The 21,875-nt window shown below is 42.6% G+C and overlaps 9 protein-coding genes across 9 annotated transcripts; 4 read left to right on the forward strand and 5 right to left on the reverse strand.

The window, feature by feature from the left end:
- Positions 1–128: 128 nt before the first annotated feature.
- Positions 129–875, reverse strand: IL334_006158 (40S ribosomal protein S14; the record flags this gene model as incomplete). Its single annotated transcript, XM_062937862.1, has 4 exons — positions 129–374; positions 450–552; positions 632–735; positions 873–875. The coding sequence occupies 4 exons, from the start codon at positions 873–875 to the stop codon at positions 129–131; spliced, it is 456 nt and encodes a 151-aa protein (XP_062793913.1).
- Positions 876–1,218: 343 nt separating this feature from the next.
- Positions 1,219–2,584, forward strand: IL334_006159 (uncharacterized protein; the record flags this gene model as incomplete). The annotated part of the gene is made up of 8 exons (XM_062937863.1): positions 1,219–1,251; positions 1,309–1,380; positions 1,440–1,484; positions 1,544–1,636; positions 1,687–1,760; positions 1,814–2,014; positions 2,094–2,403; positions 2,462–2,584. 8 exons carry the CDS (start codon positions 1,219–1,221, stop codon positions 2,582–2,584), a joined length of 951 nt encoding a protein of 316 aa, XP_062793914.1.
- A 130-nt stretch (positions 2,585–2,714) lies between these two features.
- On the reverse strand, positions 2,715–4,862 carry IL334_006160 (uncharacterized protein; the record flags this gene model as incomplete). Its single annotated transcript, XM_062937864.1, has 2 exons — positions 2,715–3,632; positions 3,681–4,862. 2 exons carry the CDS (start codon positions 4,860–4,862, stop codon positions 2,715–2,717), a joined length of 2,100 nt encoding a protein of 699 aa, XP_062793915.1.
- Positions 4,863–6,016: 1,154 nt separating this feature from the next.
- Positions 6,017–8,617, reverse strand: IL334_006161 (uncharacterized protein; the record flags this gene model as incomplete). Its single annotated transcript, XM_062937865.1, has 10 exons — positions 6,017–6,210; positions 6,284–6,747; positions 6,856–6,980; positions 7,062–7,177; positions 7,261–7,552; positions 7,633–7,784; positions 7,853–7,894; positions 7,954–8,166; positions 8,246–8,341; positions 8,419–8,617. 10 exons carry the CDS (start codon positions 8,615–8,617, stop codon positions 6,017–6,019), a joined length of 1,893 nt encoding a protein of 630 aa, XP_062793916.1.
- Positions 8,618–9,737: 1,120 nt separating this feature from the next.
- IL334_006162 (uncharacterized protein) lies at positions 9,738–10,821 on the reverse strand (the record flags this gene model as incomplete). The annotated part of the gene is made up of 4 exons (XM_062937866.1): positions 9,738–9,845; positions 9,925–10,288; positions 10,372–10,688; positions 10,756–10,821. The coding sequence occupies 4 exons, from the start codon at positions 10,819–10,821 to the stop codon at positions 9,738–9,740; spliced, it is 855 nt and encodes a 284-aa protein (XP_062793917.1).
- A 979-nt stretch (positions 10,822–11,800) lies between these two features.
- Positions 11,801–15,236, forward strand: IL334_006163 (uncharacterized protein; the record flags this gene model as incomplete). The annotated part of the gene is made up of 9 exons (XM_062937867.1): positions 11,801–12,029; positions 12,105–12,207; positions 12,275–12,884; positions 12,959–13,150; positions 13,231–13,875; positions 13,941–14,227; positions 14,290–14,424; positions 14,500–14,655; positions 14,714–15,236. 9 exons carry the CDS (start codon positions 11,801–11,803, stop codon positions 15,234–15,236), a joined length of 2,880 nt encoding a protein of 959 aa, XP_062793918.1.
- Positions 15,237–15,656: 420 nt separating this feature from the next.
- IL334_006164 (uncharacterized protein) lies at positions 15,657–17,120 on the forward strand (the record flags this gene model as incomplete). Its single annotated transcript, XM_062937868.1, has 4 exons — positions 15,657–15,852; positions 16,052–16,206; positions 16,333–16,925; positions 17,018–17,120. 4 exons carry the CDS (start codon positions 15,657–15,659, stop codon positions 17,118–17,120), a joined length of 1,047 nt encoding a protein of 348 aa, XP_062793919.1.
- Positions 17,121–17,810: 690 nt separating this feature from the next.
- On the forward strand, positions 17,811–18,961 carry IL334_006165 (uncharacterized protein; the record flags this gene model as incomplete). The annotated part of the gene is made up of 5 exons (XM_062937869.1): positions 17,811–17,921; positions 18,014–18,288; positions 18,394–18,428; positions 18,524–18,543; positions 18,605–18,961. The coding sequence occupies 5 exons, from the start codon at positions 17,811–17,813 to the stop codon at positions 18,959–18,961; spliced, it is 798 nt and encodes a 265-aa protein (XP_062793920.1).
- Positions 18,962–19,385: 424 nt separating this feature from the next.
- IL334_006166 (uncharacterized protein) lies at positions 19,386–21,113 on the reverse strand (the record flags this gene model as incomplete). The annotated part of the gene is made up of 5 exons (XM_062937870.1): positions 19,386–19,571; positions 19,652–19,779; positions 19,901–20,787; positions 20,864–20,921; positions 20,990–21,113. The coding sequence occupies 5 exons, from the start codon at positions 21,111–21,113 to the stop codon at positions 19,386–19,388; spliced, it is 1,383 nt and encodes a 460-aa protein (XP_062793921.1).
- Between the last annotated feature and the right edge of the window lie 762 nt (positions 21,114–21,875).

The raw sequence follows: 21,875 nt of genomic DNA on the forward strand, positions 1-21,875 counted from the left end.
AGGTCGAAATGAGGTTTTGTTAAGAAAAGGGATATTCCAAAAATCGCGTGCTCTGCAGCGACCAAATACGACAAATTTCTCTTCCAGCAATGTTGAGCTGAGTAAACAGTGAACGAAAAGAAAGACATCTAAAGTCGTCTACCTCTTCTACCACCCTTTCTTCTGGTAGAGTCTGAGGGGATAGGAGTGACATCTTCGATTCTACCGATTTTCATACCGGCACGAGCGAGGGCTCGGAGTGCGGCTTGACCACCTGGACCAGGTTGTTTGGTACCTGTACCACCGGTGGCTCTGAGCTTAACGTGTAAAGCGGTGATTCCAACTTCCTTGCATTTGGCAGCAACATCTTGAGCAGCCAACATCGCAGCGTAAGGCTATTTATTTCGCGAGAGAATCAAAAAATTAGTATATTTGATCCGATTTGATCTGAGGATTTTCATGTTACTCACAGATGATTCATCTCGATCAGCCTTGACTTTCATACCACCGGTAACTCGAGAAATAGTTTCTTTTCCAGAGAGATCGGTAACGTGGACGAAAGTGTCGTTGAATCTGTATGACCAAGGCCAAAAAACAAAGTAAGAATCTCGTTCTTCGTGATCTGTGATAGCTAAATAAAAGCACAACTTACGAAGCGAAGATGTGAGCAACACCGAAGACGTTCTCACCCTCAGCGACGTTAGGGCCGAGGTTAACAGCAGCTTGCTCTTGAGGAGCTCTAGTCTTTTTGGGAGCCTAATATCCACTCATTATCAGCATTTTCATCTTTTAGTCCATATTCGCGAAGACCATTCTGATATCTCCGCGCTCTCCGTATCCTGCTTCTCTCTGTCCCTCAGGATAACATATCTGTAGGTAAGAATAGTACTGACCATTTTGTCGTATTTGGTATGATTTGATGGTTGAAGAAGAGAAGAGAATCATCAACGTTGTGAAAAGCTTGAAAATGTTGATCACCATGCTCGGAAACTCACTGGGAGGGATTTTTCTTTTTGGTGGTGTCGGAGTTTAGCGGTAATTTGTTAAACAGGACTGTGGCGTAATCTCAATTGCTGGTCAGATGGGGACCCCAATGTCACTTATGTTCCACGTCATAACTTTCTCTCTCTCGGGTTCGGGTAATCAACATGCGTATTTATATCGGATTGTTTAGTTGTTCAGTACCTATTTGCATACATCTTTTCAAGTCAACGACAAGGTGGATCGTAGAGAGGCACCATGTCGTCCCCACTGCCAACGGAGTGCCCTGCAGTAAGCTGTCTCTTGACTCTCCTTCACAAGCAATGATTCAGCTAATGACATGAACAGACACACGATGTTCCCACACTCGTATTATCACTCATACTCTGCACGGGACTTATAATAAGTTATCTTCCGCAAGTAAGCTTCGCAACGCTGCCGTTTATTGGGAAGACAAGCTTATCGACCAGATACTGTAGCATCTACGCATCGTCAATGCTAAATCGTCGGAGGGATTTTCCCCGGTGAGCTGTGAGGAATGGGCGGGATCTGCAGTGTCAATGGCTAATAGTCTTACCAATAGTGGTTCCTACTCCTCGGAGCCACTTCGTCGGCTTCGGGAATGCTTAATTTGCTGATTGTGCAATGGCCCCTCTTCCAATGCTGTCGCATTCTAGTAAGTCGGCTAGAAAGTCACGACATAAATAGCTGATCAAGAGTCGAAAGAGTGCTGGAAGATGTTTTGAATCCCTCTTAGGGTTCTATCAGGTTACCTTGCAATGGCTACTCTTCACCATAATGTAGGCTTGCATATCACTGTGTAAGAGAATATCGACTGACAGCTGTCCTGTAGATTGGTTCTGTATCTGGCTTACTTCCCCAAACATCTGAAATATCAACGGGTCATGCCTCTGTCGTCAGACATTGATCAAACTTATGGAAGTACAGCAGAAAACACGGAAGAACCACTAGTCAGCAGATCAAGAGTAACAGTCTCTACCACACCTGAGTGGCGACTAGCTATTACACTTGGTATCGTTGTATTTGTGCATTTGTGAGTCAAAAAATCTTATTCTGGCTGTTTTTTTTATCATATAAATTGATTTACTGGTTGAGCTAATTTATGTATGTAGGTCTCTTCTATTCCTCTTATCTATCTCATTACTACTTACACTCCCGACCACCGTTCCACCACATCCCTTCCTACGATATCTAGCCACTTTCCTCGGTATCTCAGGAACCGTCTTAGCTGTACTCCAATACGCACCTCAAATCCACCGAACATACTATACAAAACTCGTCGGTGCGCTAAGCTTGGGGACCATGGTCATTCAGGTACCAGGAAGTGTCTTGTTCGTCCTCAGCTTGGTATTCAGACCTGGGACAAACTGGACAAGTTGGTTGGCGTATGCTGTTACAGGAGGTATGCAAGGCGCTTTACTGGTAGGTTACCTGGCCACTGACCACCCGCACACTGTAAGCTGACCATAGTACGATCTAGGTCATCTGTGTTTTGTGGAAAAGAAGACAGAAGAGACTTGGTATCGATGACTTTGGTCACCCTCTCAATAGTCCGCCTTCACTTGCTAACGAGGAACATCGACCTCTGGTGAACGGAGACTAGAGCTGTATTTTGTTTATAAGCAAGTCTTATTGTATGCATCACTTATCTATATACCCTATATACTGATATCTCATACCTCACTGACGGGCCCCGCCCTCGGAAGCGCATTTATAAAAGGCTCACGTGAATGCTATGCACTCAAACCTGTCCAAGCAAAATACGGATTAATGCTTTCCTGCTCTATCCTTTCATTTTCACCTTCCAACCCAAAAGTCCCCGGTGTAGGAATATGTTCTTCTTTATCTTGTTCTTCCTTCTTACCTGGAGTTGGACCAAATCCCAAACCTGCTGACTCAGCGAAATGAGAAGGAGGCAATTTTAATCTCAAACTACCTCTACCCCTTCTTCCTGGTAAACCCGATGGCCCATTGCCACTATCATTGAATCTTGAATGGGTTGGACTAATAGAAGAAGGTGAGAATAAAGGTGGTATATATTCACTGCCTAGTGTTTTTGGTGATGTGAGTAATGACGGTGGTGTAGGGCAAGGTAAGATTGAAGGTTTAATGATCAATGACATTCTTCTTCTCGGTAATCCAGATCCAGCTATCGAAGAAGGTCTACTTGATCTTCTGTCTCTTTCTAACGTAGACGCGTTTGAACCTCTTCTGGTGACCGGATTCAGGACAGATTCAATAGAATCCGCTGGACCACCTTTTCTTGGTATTGGCATAACCATAGCCGTTGCCATTGTTGTTGTCGTTCTCGTTGATGTTGATGTTGTCAAGGGTGAAGTGGGCGGATCTCTAGGAAGAACAGGAGTGGGGAAAGTCATCGTGAGATTTTGATAAGTCAACGAAGGTAATTCTAATGGTGATATAGGTATACTGTCGATTATACCTTTTAAAACAGGTGGTGGCGGTGGACGAGGTGAGAAAATCGATAAATCAAATTTCGGTGATTCATCTGAAACAGTTTCTTTAGCCCCAATCGGATGTGGTCTGTAGGACAAAGCTGAAATCTGAGCAGAAGCGGTAGAAGTGGGAGCTGGTATGAAAGCTGAAGCTGTGAATGCAGTTCTACTTGGATAATGAGTATGGACGAATAGCTAGTTTGGTATCATTGAAGGAGTGAAAAATTCTTCTTTCTCATCCACATCTTCTTCTTTTTCTTCTTCTTTCGGCTGTGGCACCTCTTCTTCTTCTTCGGTATCTAAGACAGGAGACAAAAATGAGGAGTGTGATCTGCGAAGATGCAGGCGAGGAACGATAGGCATTTCTAACGGAGTATCAATTCTTGGAGCCGTCAATCCCTCTTCTTCTTCTTCTCCTTCTTCTGCTGCCTTTGTTGATCTTTCGGTTTCATTTTCTATCCGAGTGGTAGGCTTTTCTCCATCTTTAGCATCTGCTTCGATGACCGAATCTATGGTATCCCCAGTAAAGTTTGGAATTCCGCTTAGATCCAAAACCATCTCTCTTGGTAAGGTAGGTGGCCAATCTGAACCTCTTCTCTCACGTTCTTTCTGTTCTTCACTTCTAGCCCAAACTCTTTCCAATGCATGGAATTCTGTTTCTTCTACAAGGACCTTGTTGTGGTTTTTCTGATTTACTAATTTGACTGTTTTCAATTCCTTTTTCGGTGAGGAGAATGATTTCAAGTTTAATTTATCGGCTTTGAATGGATTTCTTTTCGATAAGATGATTTTAGGTTTTCTAGACCAAGTCCCAAAATCAACTCTAAATCCTTTTATACTACTACCTTTATCAACTCTTTCACCGTTACCATTATCATTATCATTATCGTCAACATCGTCATCATCATCTTCATCATTGTGATGATCAATGTTGAATTTCACATTATCCATTTCACTTGTGACGGACATTGAGATTTCAGTATCTGTTGATCCTCTTCGAGCAATATCTTCGGAAGATCTCGCTGACCATGTAGACCAATTTGGCATTTTGATGAGACTAGGTCTCGAATTACTATTACTCCTACTGGTAGAGACTGAATATGGATTATTCAGATTCAGGTTTCTGAGATCAAGTCCAGTCGGTCCACCTATCGCGAAGCCAGGTGAAGAAGAGGAAGAATAAGATGATGATGAATAGGAAGTTTCGAGATCCGTAGAAGAACTGGTCGAAGATGATGTGCGAGAGAAGAAAGGAATTGATAGGGATACTGAAGTAGGTATAGACACCGATACAGGTGCAGTCGAAAGTACTGATAAATGTGATGACACCTTTTGTTGCTCAGTTTTTCTGTTAGGAGCAGTGAAAGGAACTGAGAATAGGGCAGGGTGACGGTGAGGTTGAAGTTGAGGTTGAGTAGACGTCATGATGAATGTAAGGATTAAATACAATCTTGTCGACAATTGAATTGAATAGAATAGAATCGTTATGGAGGGAAGATTGACGATTTACCTCCGAGTCTGACCAAGTTTGTAGATAATGTTATTCGGTTGCTATAAATGGTCTATTCTTAATATTGTTATTATTCAGGATATAGATCTAATCAATAGAAATGGTCATCAATAAGATGCAAACATAAGATCTGTTTGAGCTTATATTGTTTGTACAGGTGTTATAAGGTAAGAACAGGTCTTGGATTAAACGAACGGATTTTCTTTTCAATCGGTTTGTGTGGTCGTTAACGCCTCACTTAATATGTATAAAATAAGCTTTTGGGTGTCGCAGACCACTGGTGCTTCGATATCGTTCCGTACGAATATATGATTATTGAAGGAGTAGGCGTTTCAGTCTACAGTGTTGAGTCGGAGGTCTGAGTTTGAGTCCAATGTGGGAGATGATGTTTGGGACCGTCATTTAGGTATGGAAGACATCGAGGGTATCCTCCGGGTGACTAGTAGATAAGGTATGTAAGTTGAAGTTGAACAGATCTGATCTTCAATGATTTAGACTCGTTCGAATCAATTGAGCGATTAAAATTTTATAGACTAAAACAGTCACTGAGCAATACTTTTACTTCGTGAAGCGAGGAGCCGCATACTCATAGGCTGTATCGACTTTATGGGATAACATGCGATCAGTTGAATATATGTCTGACATGAATAGTATCCTCAGCCTGAGACATTTCATCTGGAACATCGTCCAGATACAGGAGGTGATAAATGTCATGGTGAGTCGTAACTGGTAAGAGTGGCGTTGCGATTATGACTATTTAATTGTGGGAACTTTACAGCCACTGATTCAGTGTGACACAAAATACTGTACCCCACATTTAACTACCGAGAAAGATTCCAGAAAAACATGCAACATCATGGTGCTTTCTCTCTATTTCAAAGTCGAGGTACGCGAAGATGCATGGGATAGTGAGTATCAAGTCGCCCATTATATATATATAAATCATTAAAGTCTATTAGGGTGTGAACATATCGATCCAGGTCTTAAGCTGGGTTCGAGGAGCATGCTGAATGATCTAAAGATCATTGACACAGCAGTTTTTTTTCGGTTTTTGAATTCCTTGTTTTGTTTAATTCTCGGCTCTGGTCTTTGATAATTTCTCATCGATCGAGTCTTGATCTCTATGAATGACGACCTTCTTATCCTCTATGGCGTTGTGGTTTTCACCCAAAAAGAAGTTGGTAGTTAGCAATCCTGCGATAAGAGGTACTACACATAATATCAAAGTGGGCACTTCCAGATACCAAGCAGTATCGAGGTATGCTAAAGTACAGTGAAAAGAATCAATCAGGTCAGTTTTGCTATTGACTGAAAGGTTTCCCAAACATTCACTCACATTTGATAATCAGTTCCCTGTGAAGTTTTTGAGCTCTAGCAACTTGGATCGAACCGTAAATATTGGTTAATTGAGTTTGGTTCAAATATTGACCCAAATTAGCCTGTAGGTGTTTTGGTAATTGATTTGTCCAGATAGCAGCTGAGATTGCACCACCAATGGCACCACCTATCCTTGTCCATAGAGCTAATAAAGCCATTGCTAAGGCCATATCTTGATGAGGGACTGAGGCTTGAGCTGCAACTTGTGATCCGACAACCGAACATGCTCCTCCCATAGAAATGATTACTGGTCCCATGACCATTAATCCTGCAGATCGATACGTGTGTCTTGTTTGAACATAAACTATAGCTTGTCCGATAATTCTTAAACATAATCCTGTAACTTGAAGATACTTGTATCGATGTGTATATCTTTGAATCAATCCTGCTGCAACACCAAACAGACATAATCCGACTGTTGTGCTGTTAACGACGAAAGAACAGACACGATCAATCAGCCATGGAAACGTACCAGTGGTGGGGGAAATACATTGAGCTGTATGAACGCTGGGAAAATGGGAAAACACTCACATGTTGGAAAAGAAAGCGTAGTCCCTTGCTGACCAGTCGACAACTACATAAACCCATGAAAGGTAATATGTACTGTGAATATAGCCTGACAGGTAGTACGAGAAGTCGATGACACACGAACAGATCTGAAATTATTGATTGAAATGTCAGGATGCGGAAATTAAAAAGACGTGTTTTTTTTTGGGAAATGTGTTGATCAGACTCACCAGTGATCGATTGAGGATTCGTTTTGGCATTATAGGATGTTTCGCGAATTTGAGCTCCCAAACGGTGAAAGCGATCATGAGAATACCTCCAATGACAAACATTGCGATCAGAGATGCTATATCGGAGATTAGCAAAGTTCACTATATCATGCTCTTGGGGATTGAGAAGGAAATGAGATTATGGGAACAGAGTACTTACGGTTCTTCCAGTGATTTTTGGCGCTGGCGTACAATGTGAATGGTAAAAGTAACATTGCCCAGGCGAAAGCCATCAAGAGTAAACCGACTACATCAATAATGACACACCAGTGAACGAATGATTGTGTAAATGATTTCTTAGGTCCATCTTCTTGTCCTAGTGTATATCGTCTTGTATAAGATGACGCAGCGAGCGAGAGTGCTCCAAGTCGTTTGGCTTTTGAATCTGCCCAAAATAAGACTCCAATAGCAGGTGCCATCAATACAGGAATCATGATGACGAACATTCCAAACTATGGAAAAACAAAAGTAAAATTTCAGCAAAACCATCCAAGAATTTGGGATCTTGTCGATAGAAATGAACAGCACTTACACCCCATCGCCAACCATTATCGCTGTAAGCATTGATTCCACTGGTGATATATCCAGCGATGAAAGCTGTGTATATATAAGGAGCAGAGTAAAGTCCAGAAGCTAATCCTCTCCATTGTAACGATGTGATATCCGCGAGTAAAATCGACATGACTAATTTCAAGAAAATGAATCAATGTCTTGAACAGGAAAAGTAGATTAAGTAAGTTCGCTGTACTTACTAGCAGTGATACCGGTCGTACCAATAGTATACAACACCTCACCTAGACCAGTTATAATCCGTCAGAGAGGAGTCATTTCTAAGGAAAACGAGTCAACTTACCAGCAGCAACATCGGTAACATTCTTGGAAGCAGCTACGGTGATATAACCCAGACAGTAGAACAGAACTGACATGGTCAAAGCTGCTGGTCTACTGACAAGGTCAGCGATTTTGGCTTCGAAAGGTCTCATAACAGCTGTCATGATGGAGGTGACGACCCCAATTGTACCAAGTAAGGCATGAGATTTGAACGCGGAAGTAGCAAACGATAAATCTACGTGAGACTACCATCAGTGACTCGTTGAGTTGAGCGCTAGACTGCTGAATCTGAACAAGGTGTTGTAATAGCTTACAAGTAGAAGTTGTTGATCCTTGAAGAGCGTAAACATTGGCGATTAATGCGATACTGCCCCACAAGAGCCAGATTTTCCATCCAGTGAAAACGACATCTGTAAAGAAAGAAACCACCAACTCGCTGTCAGCGATAATTTGTTGACATACTGTCATCCTAACGAGAGAAACTTACATAAAGCTTCAATCTTGGTAACACCCACATCTTGTTCAACAAGCAATTTGTTGTGAGTCTCTTCATCTCTGAGGAGCTCGGGTGCGTGTAAGCCTTCTCCTGTTTGTTCAGGATCATGTTTTTTAGTAACAGACTCTTCGGTCTGTCTATTAAAGAAGGGAGGACGTTGAGTCACGGAAGACTCTGTATTACTTGCCATATTGAAGTAGTATGATTAATGATTAGTGAATCGGAACGTATATTATTTTAGATGGAAGAAGTGGAAATGTGTAAGACGATCTCGCTATAAGTTCTCTCGATTTATATCGTTTTCAATCTGATAAAACCTTGTACCGTGCAGCTCCACACCGTTAAATCAAAAAAGAAAACTACGCCAGACGGGAACGAGACGAAAAAAGAGGAAAATTAGCAGGTTTCACGGATCACAATCTCTGTATCGGTCGAAAAAAATCTTCGTTGTTTCCCTGTATGTTCATATCTGATAAAGCTTTCTATTCGGCGTGTTTTCCGCAGGACACAACAGAGTAAGCATCACTCGAGTAAGGTTATTTAAAAATGGTGGCGTGCGATCCCTTTATCTATAAGGGTGTTTTCATATTGAACCCTCAAAAAGAATCACATTTTACAAGCTTGAAATGCAGGGATGAAATGCAGGCTTCCCACTTCAGAAAGCATTTGCAGAAAAAGAACCATAGAACCGCCAAGACTTTTCTTCGTTCGGCCTAAAAAATTGCATGGACAAGAAAAAGGGATTTCGCTATCAGATTAGCTCTATCGGAATGACTTCTTTACCCAATGTGGTAAATCTGATAATTTTTGCAATCCGTCTTTTCCTCGTATTCTCACAGTCGGAAGATGTCGAATGTACTCTCGTTAAATTCGCGAAGAGGTGAACCGGCCGAAAGGAAAGAAGGTGACCTTTTGCATCGGTACAAAACCGTTGCAACATTTCTTGACCAGCTACAAAGGCGAGCTTTGATAGTAAACGCCGAAGCTTTAGCTTCGTGGTGCAATATGGCGGAAACCCGTGAAGGCACAGCTGAGATGACAGAGGAACCGTCAGTTCAGTTTGACTATTTTTGTTGGCCGTTGTGCCCGTAAAGAGTTGATCAAAACAGCCAAATGTTGGTGCACCGACTTAAAGCCCAATCCAAGATATTAAGGTGTCCTCGGCACAGAAGTGGACGAAGCTAGATGCTATACATGTAATGCAGTGGGAAAGGGCACGGAAAAATCATTACATTCCGATATATTTAACTCTATATTGTGCTTCTTTATCATATTGAGAGAGTTCACTTATCCCTATCTTGGCGCCGAACCTATTGTGCTTTCTTTCCAGATTCCAAGAATGTCTTCAAATCAGTTACCCAGGGGAAGAGAGCCTTGGTCTCTGCAACTCTAGCGTCATTCTCGTTGAACATGATAAACTATTCATGATGAGAGTATCGTCAGCGAACAGTCATCTCGTGAACGATAACTCCAGAAAGCAGCCAATTGTCTACTTACTTTGAGTAACTTCATTCTTTCTTCAGGCATATTACCCATTTTCTTTTCTCTGTTCCTCAGATCTTCACCATTGACTTGTTGCCATACTTTCATCCAATCTTCGGGTTTTCCTTCATGTCCACTTAAACCTATGACTTGGTTATTGAATTTGGTTGGAGTAGGGTCGATAAGAATTTCGGAAGCTGCTCTACCGATATCGGAAGAAGATATACCAGATTTAAGTAATTGGGCTGGCCAGAAATGAGGAATGGCATCTGCGTATCCTGGGAAATACAAGTTTTCCAAAAATCCAACTGGTCGAATAATCGTATAATTCAATGAGGATGATGTGAGGTAATCTTCAATGGTCTTTTTGGCTTCGATCCTGTTGATCAACGATGAATAAATAAATAGATCACATATCAGCTTGAGCGCCGACAACAGCTGATGATGAGATGGATCACGTACGATGAAATATCAGTATCTTTATTTCTGTATCCGTTGTAATCGGTGCTTGACAGAACAAAATGTTTGATTCCGTATTGGACTGAAAGATCAACGACCTCTTTGCCTTCCTTGATTTGAGCTTGAGAATCGAATCCTACAGAAAGGAAAAACAGCCCGTCGATTTTGTCTTGAACTTGAGAAAACACTTTCTCGGGCTCGGATGAATCACCTTGAACGAGTTTGACGTTTGGTAATGAAGAGAGGGATTGAGCCTTAGCGGAAGAAGTATCTCGCGTTACTGCATAGATTGAAGCAGATGTATCGGATTTGGACAACCACTATAAGATGACACAGTATCAGCCAGATGAAATGAAGGAAAAATGCACTTTTCGCCAGAGGACTTACTTGTACGGCTGCACTCCCTTGTTTACCAGTGGCACCAAAGACGAGGAAGTTCTTAGTTTCAGACATGTTGATAATCAGAATGCTTGATGATAGATTTAATTGATCACTAAGTGATGATGATGATAATGAATACTGAGATGCTAAGATGCTGAGACACAACAATGATTTGGGTGAAATGAAGATCTTCCGTATATAACGAATTACCAGGGGTATTTATACCTTTTCCAAAGATAGAGTTCCTCCTCGGGCTGAATAAACAGACCACGATGGCCATCTATCAGGGAATCAACTGGAATTGCTTAACACCGAGGACGGTCCAGGACCTATCCGGCCTTGTCTTCTCAATCGTCATTGCTTTGTCACCACTTGTCGATCAGCCGTGCTTCGGCGAGGTTAGTGGTTAGCGCTTGAACCCTTTGTTGTTCCTTTTCCCTCGTAAATCTCATCTCAATCTCGGTCTTCTGGGACAAGAGAACCTTCAGAACGCTCTTCGCTCGATGACCGCGGACTTTAGGTGGTATTACGTAATGCGTCATCCTCGGTGACCCTCGAGTCCCAAAATCAAGATGTGACTACATAGTATTATGCTTAACGATGAAGAAGCTGGCAAGTCAGCAATGTATCGACCAAAATGTCGTCCTTCAATGGACTCTGCGAAGATATCATGGTGACATGATCCGACAAGATCGACGAGCAATGGGGGATGGGAATGTCATGCGAGTTTGAATTGAATCTGATGAACGCACGCACGGACACCTCCACCTCCACCAAAAAATAATTTAGAAAGCAGAACGATGACTCAAGGAATTTACCATGTTGAATACGAGTATTATGAAAAACATCGATCGATTGACTGATATAGCTTGACTATCATGTGCAAAAGCCAAGTATCGCAATCAATCTCCATGACTGTATAACCACTAGGATCCATTCTGACCCCTTGATCATCCTGCTTTCCTGCAAGCTCCCTTTCCTAGGCGTAAGCCTAAGTGCTCGTCTTATCCGTCTACAACCTTTCTCTACATCTTCTCATTGTCTGAGGAGAATGGCGCATTCGAATGAATCACATCAGCCAAATTGGCATGTCAAAGCCTTATCTGTACCAGGACCAGATACAGATCTTTCCCTTCATGTTTCATTCGATAACGCCAGATTCCTCTTTGGGTGTGGAGAAGGGACCCAAAGAGCTTTCGTTCAGAAGAGAATGGGTATGAGAGGGTTATCTGGAATCTTCATCGGAAGTGGAGAAGCAAAAGCTAGAAATGGATTAGCGGGTAAGCCACTTGATCTCTGTCTGTCTTAGTCACTGCTTGCGAGGGAAATCATGGCTGATTGAGTATCTCAAATAGGCGTGTTAATGACAGCTGCAGATGGAGGCATATCAAAAGTAGATGTCATAGGTCCACCAGACATGTCACACTATGTCTCTACTTTACGAACATCTGTCATCAGGTAAGCGTCTACTAAATAGAATGGTTAAAACACGGGAAATCTGCTGACTTTCGTCCACTTACGTCAGAGATTCCCTTACTGTTAATATGCATTCCTTTCCTCGTGATAAATCACCTGGCGAATCAGTGGAGCTCTTCAAATCAGCTAATATAACAGTGCATGGGATCGCATTAATTCCCCAGCCCGATGCTGAATCGTCGACTTCACTCAATGTAAACCTAGATCCTTACAATCCATCCTTTCGACCAAGTCGTTTATCTCCAGAAGATACTCAAAAATGGTGCGACACAATCGTGGGAGATATGTTTCATAATGGACCTGCAGCTCGATCATCTCGTAAACCGAATCCCAGTTCACCTCGTCGATCGCCACTCAGAACAGTAAACCCGTTCATAAATCCTGACGGAACGATTTGTTCTTCGATACCAGATACGAGATATCCATTACCCGTTCCGACGAGGGAAGATGTAGAAACTCAAATGGTATATATATGTCAAGCGCCTGATGTTAGAGGTAAATTCGATGTGGAAAAAGCAAATAAATTAGGTGTACCTAAAGGACCTATGAGAGGGAAATTAACAAGAGGTGAAGAAATCGAAGTAGACGATCCATCAATTCAAGGCGGAAAGAGAATCGTAAAACCAGAACAGTGTTTAGTTGGTGGTGGACCAGGTTCGGTAAGTGCTGCAAAAATCAATCAAACTTGATACGGCCCAGACTTCGTTAACTTATATCGGTGGGTTCGTTTTAGGTCCTCATCGTTGTGAATTGCTCAGACAAGACAAAATCGGCTCTTCTGGAAAATCCCATATTCAGACGGTATCAATATGGCGATGAAGGTGAGACGGCACACGCACATTTGATAGTTCACAGGGTGCCGAGATCGATTTGGGAGTCAGAAGATTATCAAGAATGGATGAGGGCTTTTGGTGAACGTACTCAGGTAAGTCGTCTTCACTCACCCCGCTTTTGAACTAAACTAAGGTAATACTCAAATGGAACTAACCCTCTTCGTGAGATTAGCACCTCATCGCTGACCCGGTAGAATACCCTGATCGAACGGTCTTCAACTCGGCTGCTTGGAACACATTACAACTATCACTTGTTAACAGCTCTATTTTCACCCCTCCTTTCGTCATCTCGCCCAATGTCCCATCTTCCAAATTACCTCCGAGAACTTCATTTCTTGTGGAAGGCTCATCGTGTCGTATGCATCCCCCTTCAGACTTCACAACCGTTGACAATCATGAGAAAGATGTACCATTTCTTATCACTGCTTCTGAGGCTGATAGTGCTCGTGAGACCATACGGAGAGATATGCCAGAATACGCTCAAGCATGCGATATAGCTCAGAAAGCTCTATTGGCGGATCCTCGATCGACAAACCCTTCACCACCAATCATCGGAGATGACATAACGGTCACCACGCTAGGAACGGGAAGTGCGATACCTTCAAAGTATAGGAATGTCTCAAGCACACATTTGGATATTCCAGGATTAGGAGGAATATTGCTTGATGCTGGAGAAGGTACACTAGGTCAAATGAGGCGACGCTATGGCAAAGATGGTTTGAAGAAGCTGTTCGAAGACTTGAAGATGATCTTCATCAGTCATATGCACGCGGATCATCATTTGGGGCTGCATGCTATATTAGAGGATAGATTTAGGGTGAGCTGCATTTTCATTTATTCAGCATATACGCCACCAGCTGACTGTCGATATTTATTATACAGCAAGGCATTTCATCACCTTTGTATGTCATAGGTCCACACAGTATAGCTTTGGGGATGCAAGAATCAGCATCTTGGCAATATCCGGCATCCCGTGAAGCCTTGGATAATGTGTTCTTCATAAATATAGGCAGATTAGGATACAAGGTGGAAAACAAAGGGTATACGGACGGCTCCATCGATGAAGCAGGAGCGGAAATGGATCAATGGGAGAAAGAAGCTTCCGACGATAGAGACAGTGGTAGAAGAGGCTGGCCATTTAATTGCATTTACGGCTTTTCGCCCGCTGCGTGAGTTTACGTGCTTTCTGGGGCCTGTATGATGGAAAAGCTGACCAGATACGATGAAATAGTAATAGGGATCATTGGCAGTCAATCAACAGGCTCATGAGAGATCTTTCATTTGTGTCAATATGGGCTCCAGTCGTTCCTCATAGAGGTAGGGCTTATGGACTAGCCATCGAGCATTCTTCAGGATGGAAGATAGTGTGAGTTTCAAATTGGTTGTGTCAAGCGCAGGTTCCCGAAACATGACTAGACTGATGAATGTAATCCTGGTGTAGATACTCTGGTGATACCAAACCATCAGAAGAGCTGGTACAAGCTGGACGAAATGCTACTTTGTTGATACATGAAGCGACCCTAGAAGATGATAAACCTGACGTAGCGGCAGTTAAGGGCCATTCCACTTTCAGCCAAGCCATAGATGTGGGAAAGAAGTAAGACACCTTCTGCACAGTATACGAAGAAATCAAACTAATTATGAATGATCATCAGGATGAGCGCGAAACATATCTTGTTAAATCACTTTTCACAGCGATATCCGAAATTACCCAAATTACCTGTACCTATACCCAATGAGGATGGATCGGCAGAAGCGGAAGCTCAACCTGTAGTTTCGATTTCATTCGATTTCATGTCTGTCAAATTGAGTGAAATGTGGAAAATGAGTTACTATATGGAACCGTTAAGTCTACTTTTCGCTGAAGCTGAAGAAGAAGATGGGACGGATCAAAGTGGTAACGACACCCTTGGACAAGTGAAAAGGGACATTAATCCAAGTGTAGATGGAGTGATCGGTAAACCGATACCTAAAAAAGGGAACAAGCATAATGGAGATGCGAATGGAGGCGGAAATGGGGCACAAGAAGGGAAATCTAAGAAATCGCTGAAAAAGGAAGCTGCTAGAAATGCTAAGAGAGCAGCCAGTCCTTCATCAAACCACCAACCTGAACCAAAGAGGAGATCTACCGATTCGTCTTCGATAAACGAAGATACCGTTATGGATGTGACTGTGTAGTTCTTGAGACATCCCTGGTGTGAGAGAGGTTGAGGCGAACTGGAAGAAAGCAGATGAAATTGAAGGGAGATTTGCTCCATTTTAACGATATTATACGAAACAACCAATTCTAGTGCTTTTGCTAATGCATCATTCTGACTGGCTGCTTGTTACATGTTTCGATGTAGCCTTCTTCAGTCCATATGATGCATTATTCTTCCACGCTACCACCAAGTAGACATTAAGAACATGCATGTATCTCAAATGCTTTTCGGATTATGCCGATGTTTTGCCGTAACTCAAAAATTGTTATCTACTCGTTCGTATATAATTCTTTTCTCACTGTTGGATCATGTTCCTATAGTACAAAGTCAAGTCAACTAAATCGAGTGGACACGAACGTATCCTATATCTTAGATCATACGCAAAATGACCAGCTCCATGCCCTCTTCGTACCTTCCCACACCGCCATCGGAACCATCATCGACACCTACGATAGAAGCAAAACAAGCTACTGTATATTTACATACACCTTTCCATCCCAAAGCTGAGGTTTACGCCCAAGAGAAGTTTGGAAGGATACTCCGACCTCAAGATGGGACAGTCCAGGAAATCATGAGTCAAGTCGATGGAATATGTGAGTGGATGCCTTTGTTCTGACGCTAGGCGAGTAGATGAGGGAAGGCGTGATATATGAAAGAAGCCTGGGTGTACTCGGTAGTCCTTTTGTTCAATGGGTATGGATCTGTGGAGATGAAATCCAGATAGAGCCTATTTAGACATGAGAAGAGGGGCACCTGAAGTGGACCTCATACTAACATACGAAATATTGCCAGTACTTCGTGTATCAAGTGTGACTCGAGAGATGCTTCTTCAGGCTCCCAAATTAAAGATCATTTCGAGGAATGGAACTGGTGTAGATAACATACATATTCCAACAGCCAAAGAAAAAGGAGTGATAGTGACTAATTGTCCAGGTGGAAATGCTCAAGTGAGTGATGTAACCATCTGGCCATCGTCGCTGTTGATCATCCCTTGCCGTCAAATCTCGATTGAATTGCCATCGACTTGAATTGCCATTCAACAATGAGCTGACCATCCCTTGTCCCTGTTCAAGGCAGTAGCTGAACTCGCTTTGACATTAGCTTTAACAGTACTTCGAAGAGTAGTAGAAATAGATTCTCGAATTCGATCAGGTGAAAAAGTACCTTCAATAACAGCTTTAGCACCTGGATTATTTGCGAAAACGATTGGATTAATTGGGATGGGAGATACATCATATGAATTTGCTAAATTACTCTTATCGTTTAATTGTAAAATACTAGTTTATTCACCTACTTCACCAAAAACTCGTTGGACAACCTCTGATTCAGTCGAAAACAAAAAAAAGTTCCCAAATGTCATTCCACATGAAAGATGCTCTACATTAGAAGAATTACTTCAAGTTGTAGATGTCGTTTCCTTACATTGTCCATTGAATGATTCTACAAGAGGATTAATAGGTACTAAAGAATTAGATCTGATGAGGGATGATGCTATAATCGTCAATACAGCTAGAGGTGGAATGATAGATGAACGAGCATTAGAAAAGGCTTTGGAAGATGGTACTTTAGGCGGTGCAGGTATAGATGTTTGGGAAATAGAACCTGCTTATGGAGATACGATGGGTAAATTAGGTAAATTGAGAAATACAGTCGTATTACCTCATCTGTGAGTGCAGTTTCTTCACCATTTACCCAGTTCTTGAAAAGGAGCCTCGTATTGATCACCAAAGCTGATACGATGTTAACCCCACTTCACAGAGGAGGAAGTACAGATCAAGTCACACTGGAAGGCTGTATGACAGCTATAGATATCATGGCAGATTACTTTGATGGTAAACCGGTCAAGAATAGAGTGATATAGAACTCAATCAAACATGTGGACGATTATAGATCTACTCATTAGAGGATAGATGGCCGACAGAAGAATAAATACATGTAACAACTCGAAAGGATGCGTAATACGGCTCATTCAGCCCATACTGCTCAATAGTCAGATCGTCAAATCAACTGTTGGATATCGTCCTTCCTATCCTATCCTTCCCGCTCAGCATAATGAGAGGGGCCGCGAAATCCGAGTCTGATTGAATTAAAGGAGGATTTGTCTGGACTTGGACATCCGCGATCAACCACTATACTCGATGACTTTAAGTATGTGCCCCCTCTCTCAATCGCCTTTGATTGGTTACATTATCTGATTCGTCCTTTGATCGATCTTCACTACTTGTTGAATTTGGGTGAAGCGCAGATCAATTCGCATACTATATTGACTATAGACTGAAGGAGAAATGACTTATTTATGACTCGCAGTTCATCAATCGATCAATTATGCCAATCTAACGAGGGCACTTGAAGGGAACCTACTTTTGATGATAGACTGATTCACTTGACGGCTTCCCGTTCGTTGAGCTATATAAAGCGTATACCCATAAATAATAACATGAAAGCTCTTCTCACCTGTTCCTCACGAGCAATCATTCCCCTTTCACAGATAAATTGCCTTCACTGAACCAACTCAATTACACTCTTTCATATTTTAAATTTCTAAGACACCATGCTGTTTCAAGTTCTCCTCCTTCTAGCTGGTGCAGACGCTGGCGTCCAAGCACTTCCCACTCTCGGTAACTTGACCAGCAGACAAGCTGGAGAAAGTCATCAAGTCACTGTGAGCCACTGTCCCCCCTTCCCCCCTTGTCTCATCCTCCTCCAGAGCACCTGAAAAATCACTAACCTCGGCTTTGATTCCGCTTGGAATAGATGATCAACAAGTGTGGATCCGGTGAAGCCGTCTTTGTATATGCGGATCACGGTGAGCCCCAAGGTAGCGCTAGTATATCCGGTCCGTTGAATGGCGGATTGGCATGGATGAGTGGTCTTGATGGAGTTGCATGCGAAGCGAATGGAATCAATTGTGGAATAGTAGAATTCACTTTAATCAATGCTCAAGGTGGTGGTCAACAGAACGCAGGAGACTATTCAATATTGGATGGTGTTGATGATGAAAAAGGTACTTCTTTGGGTAATCATAAATTGTAAGTTTGAACCCTTATTTGCGTTTCAAGTCTGTCGTATACCGTACCAGACTGAATGCGAACATGTGAATTGAGTTAACGAGATGTGTACCTTCGCGTTCATAGCCAATATAGTATGGATTTCTCTTTCACAGGAGCCTGTACGAATGGACCTGGAGTATGTTCAGGCGACTCTGCAGAACTTTGTCCTACGGCTTTCTTAGACTCAGCTACTGAGGGAGGTGCTCCTCCTCAGTGTTGGCAGACAACGTCGGAGTAAGTGAGATCTCTATCTTTCGCCTTTGCCATGTGACACAACGCTGATTATACTTTGTAGATCTCTATCACATTTTGTCCGACTGGTCCTCCAACGCCCAACAACGCTGCTGATCCAGCCACTGCCGGTGGTGCTGCCGGTACCGCTAGCTCTGGGTCTGGTGCACAAGGTACGAGTGTCGCTGCTACGACCCCCCTTGGCGGAGATTCTACAAGTGCCGTCCCATCCAGCACCATTGCTACCAATCCCGTTTCTCCGAATGGAGCAGGTAGCGTTGCTGAAGGTGATCCTACTCCTACTGCCGATTCCAACGCTGCTTCCACTCCTCCAGCTACTTCCGCACCTGCTGCTACATCTACATCTACTCAGGCAGGATATGGGGGAGGTAGAGGTATTTGGACAAAGCCTGCTCTCTAGATCGAGATATCATTGTAATGTCTTGCTTAGAAGACATGTATATGTATTATTACTCCTCTGGTAGGAATGTGTCTTATATCTTTGTGAAATGGATCTATTTTTCAAACGCCTCACCTTGGACTCAAGGTATAAGATCAAGATACCACTATGCATTTGAGTATGTTTATTGTATCGTATCTTATCATCTCTTCCTTATATTATGGCTATAGCTACATTTTTACGTGATTGGGTTTTTTCCTTTCATTTAATAATATCGTGTGTTTGTCGAAGCAAATCCCTTTCTGTATCCTCATTGTCCTTTATATGAATCTTTTTAAAGGATTCCAATCCAAAGCCAAAAGCCATTAGCTAGACTCCAGTTTTCAATTGTCCATTTCCTATTTACCGTTTATTTCCTTAATTCCTCATTTACATTAAAACTATTTTACACTATTAAGAAACCTAATATCATACTCGATAAAGTCATTATAATCATTATCCATTTTGTTCCAATATCACAAAGCGTTTGTTGTTTTCCGTGTGACTGTAATGAACCTCCACTACCCGCAGTACTAGTTGCTGTGACTGTTTTTCCGCCTATCACTGTCAATTGTGCGTGAATCGTACTTGTCTAGAGTAATTTCCAGATCAAAGCAGAATGATCAGCTGGTCATACTAGATTCATCATTTTTGGATGATAATGTAACTTACCACTAACACAACCGTTGCTTGTCCTGCTTGATCTGTCGTGCTTCCGGTAGAAGTTACTGTGACAATCACTAATCCACCATCACTACCTGTACTAGCTCCAGGATCAGTTGCTGTGATTGTTACGACAGCTACGAGGATTGATATAAGCGTGTCATTCTAAGCAACGTGGAACGAGTGATATTGTGATTTCACGACAGAGGAAGGAGGAATGTATGACTCTCAGCAAAAGGTATAGTGCACTACACTCACCTTGGCCTCCATCAGTAGGAGCAGCAGTTTGAGTGGCAGTACCTCCTCCAGCAGTGACTATAATCACCACAGTCTCTTCATATGATCCAGTAGTGGTGACTCCAGCAGCATTCGTTCCTATTACTTGAGTTGTAAACACCTCTGTAGCGGTCGCTGTTATAGGTCCACCGGGAGTCGGCGTCGTAGAAGGAGTAACTACCACAGCAGTTGATGGCGTTTGACTCGGTGTGCTTGCGGATGAGGTAGGTTGAGTAGATGGTGAAGGCGAGACCGACGATGTTTGTGTAGTGACCGGGGAAGTTGCAATAACGGAGGAAGGGGTAGTTGATGGGTTAGAAGTTGATACAGAGGATGGAACGATGACCGAGCCTGAAGTAGAAACAACAGTTGATAAAACATTCGACGTGGAGGGGTTGATGATTGAAGATGGGTCGATTGCCCCAGATGATGAGGGAGCTAATGATGTGGGGGACAACGATGGTGGTGACGATGATGATATAGTAGATGATAGGATGACACCTGAAGAAGGAATAGATGAAGCGATAGACGTACTTGTTGAAGGAAGCGGTGGTGAAGCCACTGATGAAGGTGATGAAGTAGGTTCAACACTTGATTCAGCAATACTTGACACTGCTGGATTTGATGTAGCAGCAATTGACGATTCGGCCGCTGCTGAAGACACTGGAGCCACGGACGATTGAGGTTCTGGTGACAAAGAGGATGAAGGAGCTGCCTCAGAGCTTGAAGGAGGTATAGCTGAGCTCGGGGCTACTGATGAGGGAATTACTGCAGAGGAGGCTGCGGTCGAAATTGGGACTTCTGATGATGGTGGTACCGCTGCACTGGTGGGTTCAGCAGAGACAGCCGAGGTTGGAACAGCCGAAGATCTACAATGTAAAGGAGAATAGTCAGCTAGTCAGTGCAGCGGTACCATATCGAACGAGGAAGGGTAGTTTTACTCACTCTACCGCAGATGTGGGAACCGACGAAGGAGTGACAGTCGATAGTTCAGTCGATGTCACTGCAAAGGGATGGATGGTGTCAAATAAGACTCGTACAATCACAAGAGATACAGGTACTTTCACTTACAGTCAGTGGAAGGACTGACGACTGGATCTTGTCTTTTGATCAAACCATCCCGATCCACCGCAGGTCTAGATACCACTTCACCCAACAGGGATAATATCGGAAATAGTATTGCGTAGAACCTCATCGCTGACCGACACTTTGTTTTTTGTCTGATGGTACACAGAAAGGATCTCCAAATCCTATCATCTCTTTACTTGTAGTTTTTTCACTTGAACCGGAACAAAGTAAGTTTTGAGCACACCCTTTGTGATACGGCTGTGAGAAATACATCATTTAATATTAATTTAAGGATGTCTAAAAGGTGAACCCGCATTTTTATTATGTGATTTATGTAAAAGATCATTGTTGAAATAATTTTGTGATGTCACCACCACTTCACCTGAAATTCCCCCTCCACTCTCTGAGTGAACTCCAGGCACTGAAATGTGGCATGAATGAGGTTGATAATTGGAAGTTGAAATTCTGTGGTTTATGATCAGTTGTGCGAGCCATGTGCTAAGTTAGTGTATAATGTTGCTATATAAAAGATGGTCATCTCAATAAGACTGAAGACACACGATCATTAACCAGATATCTCGCTACCCACATCTTCCAAAAGAAAGTTCTACCCAACCGGAAATACAGAAACGAATGAGACGCTCATCTACCTGCTGCGTCATTGAACGCGATTCCCAGTCCATTGTACTATTCCTGTGTGCACTGGTCTTGGATTGAGTGTATCGATACTGATGATGTCTGAAACAAAGGATGGGACATTAGAAGGACTTGGAAGTCGCCAATAATTCAATCTCAGTCACGATGATTTGATCATATAAAGATTTAAATCCTACGCAGATTCGAGGAGTGGCGAACAGTAGTACTTTGATATTTAAAAAAACTCCTTGAC

This window comes from Kwoniella shivajii, chromosome 8 (genome assembly GCF_035658355.1).
Source record: "Kwoniella shivajii chromosome 8, complete sequence".
Taxonomy (NCBI): Eukaryota; Fungi; Basidiomycota; class Tremellomycetes; order Tremellales; family Cryptococcaceae; genus Kwoniella; species Kwoniella shivajii.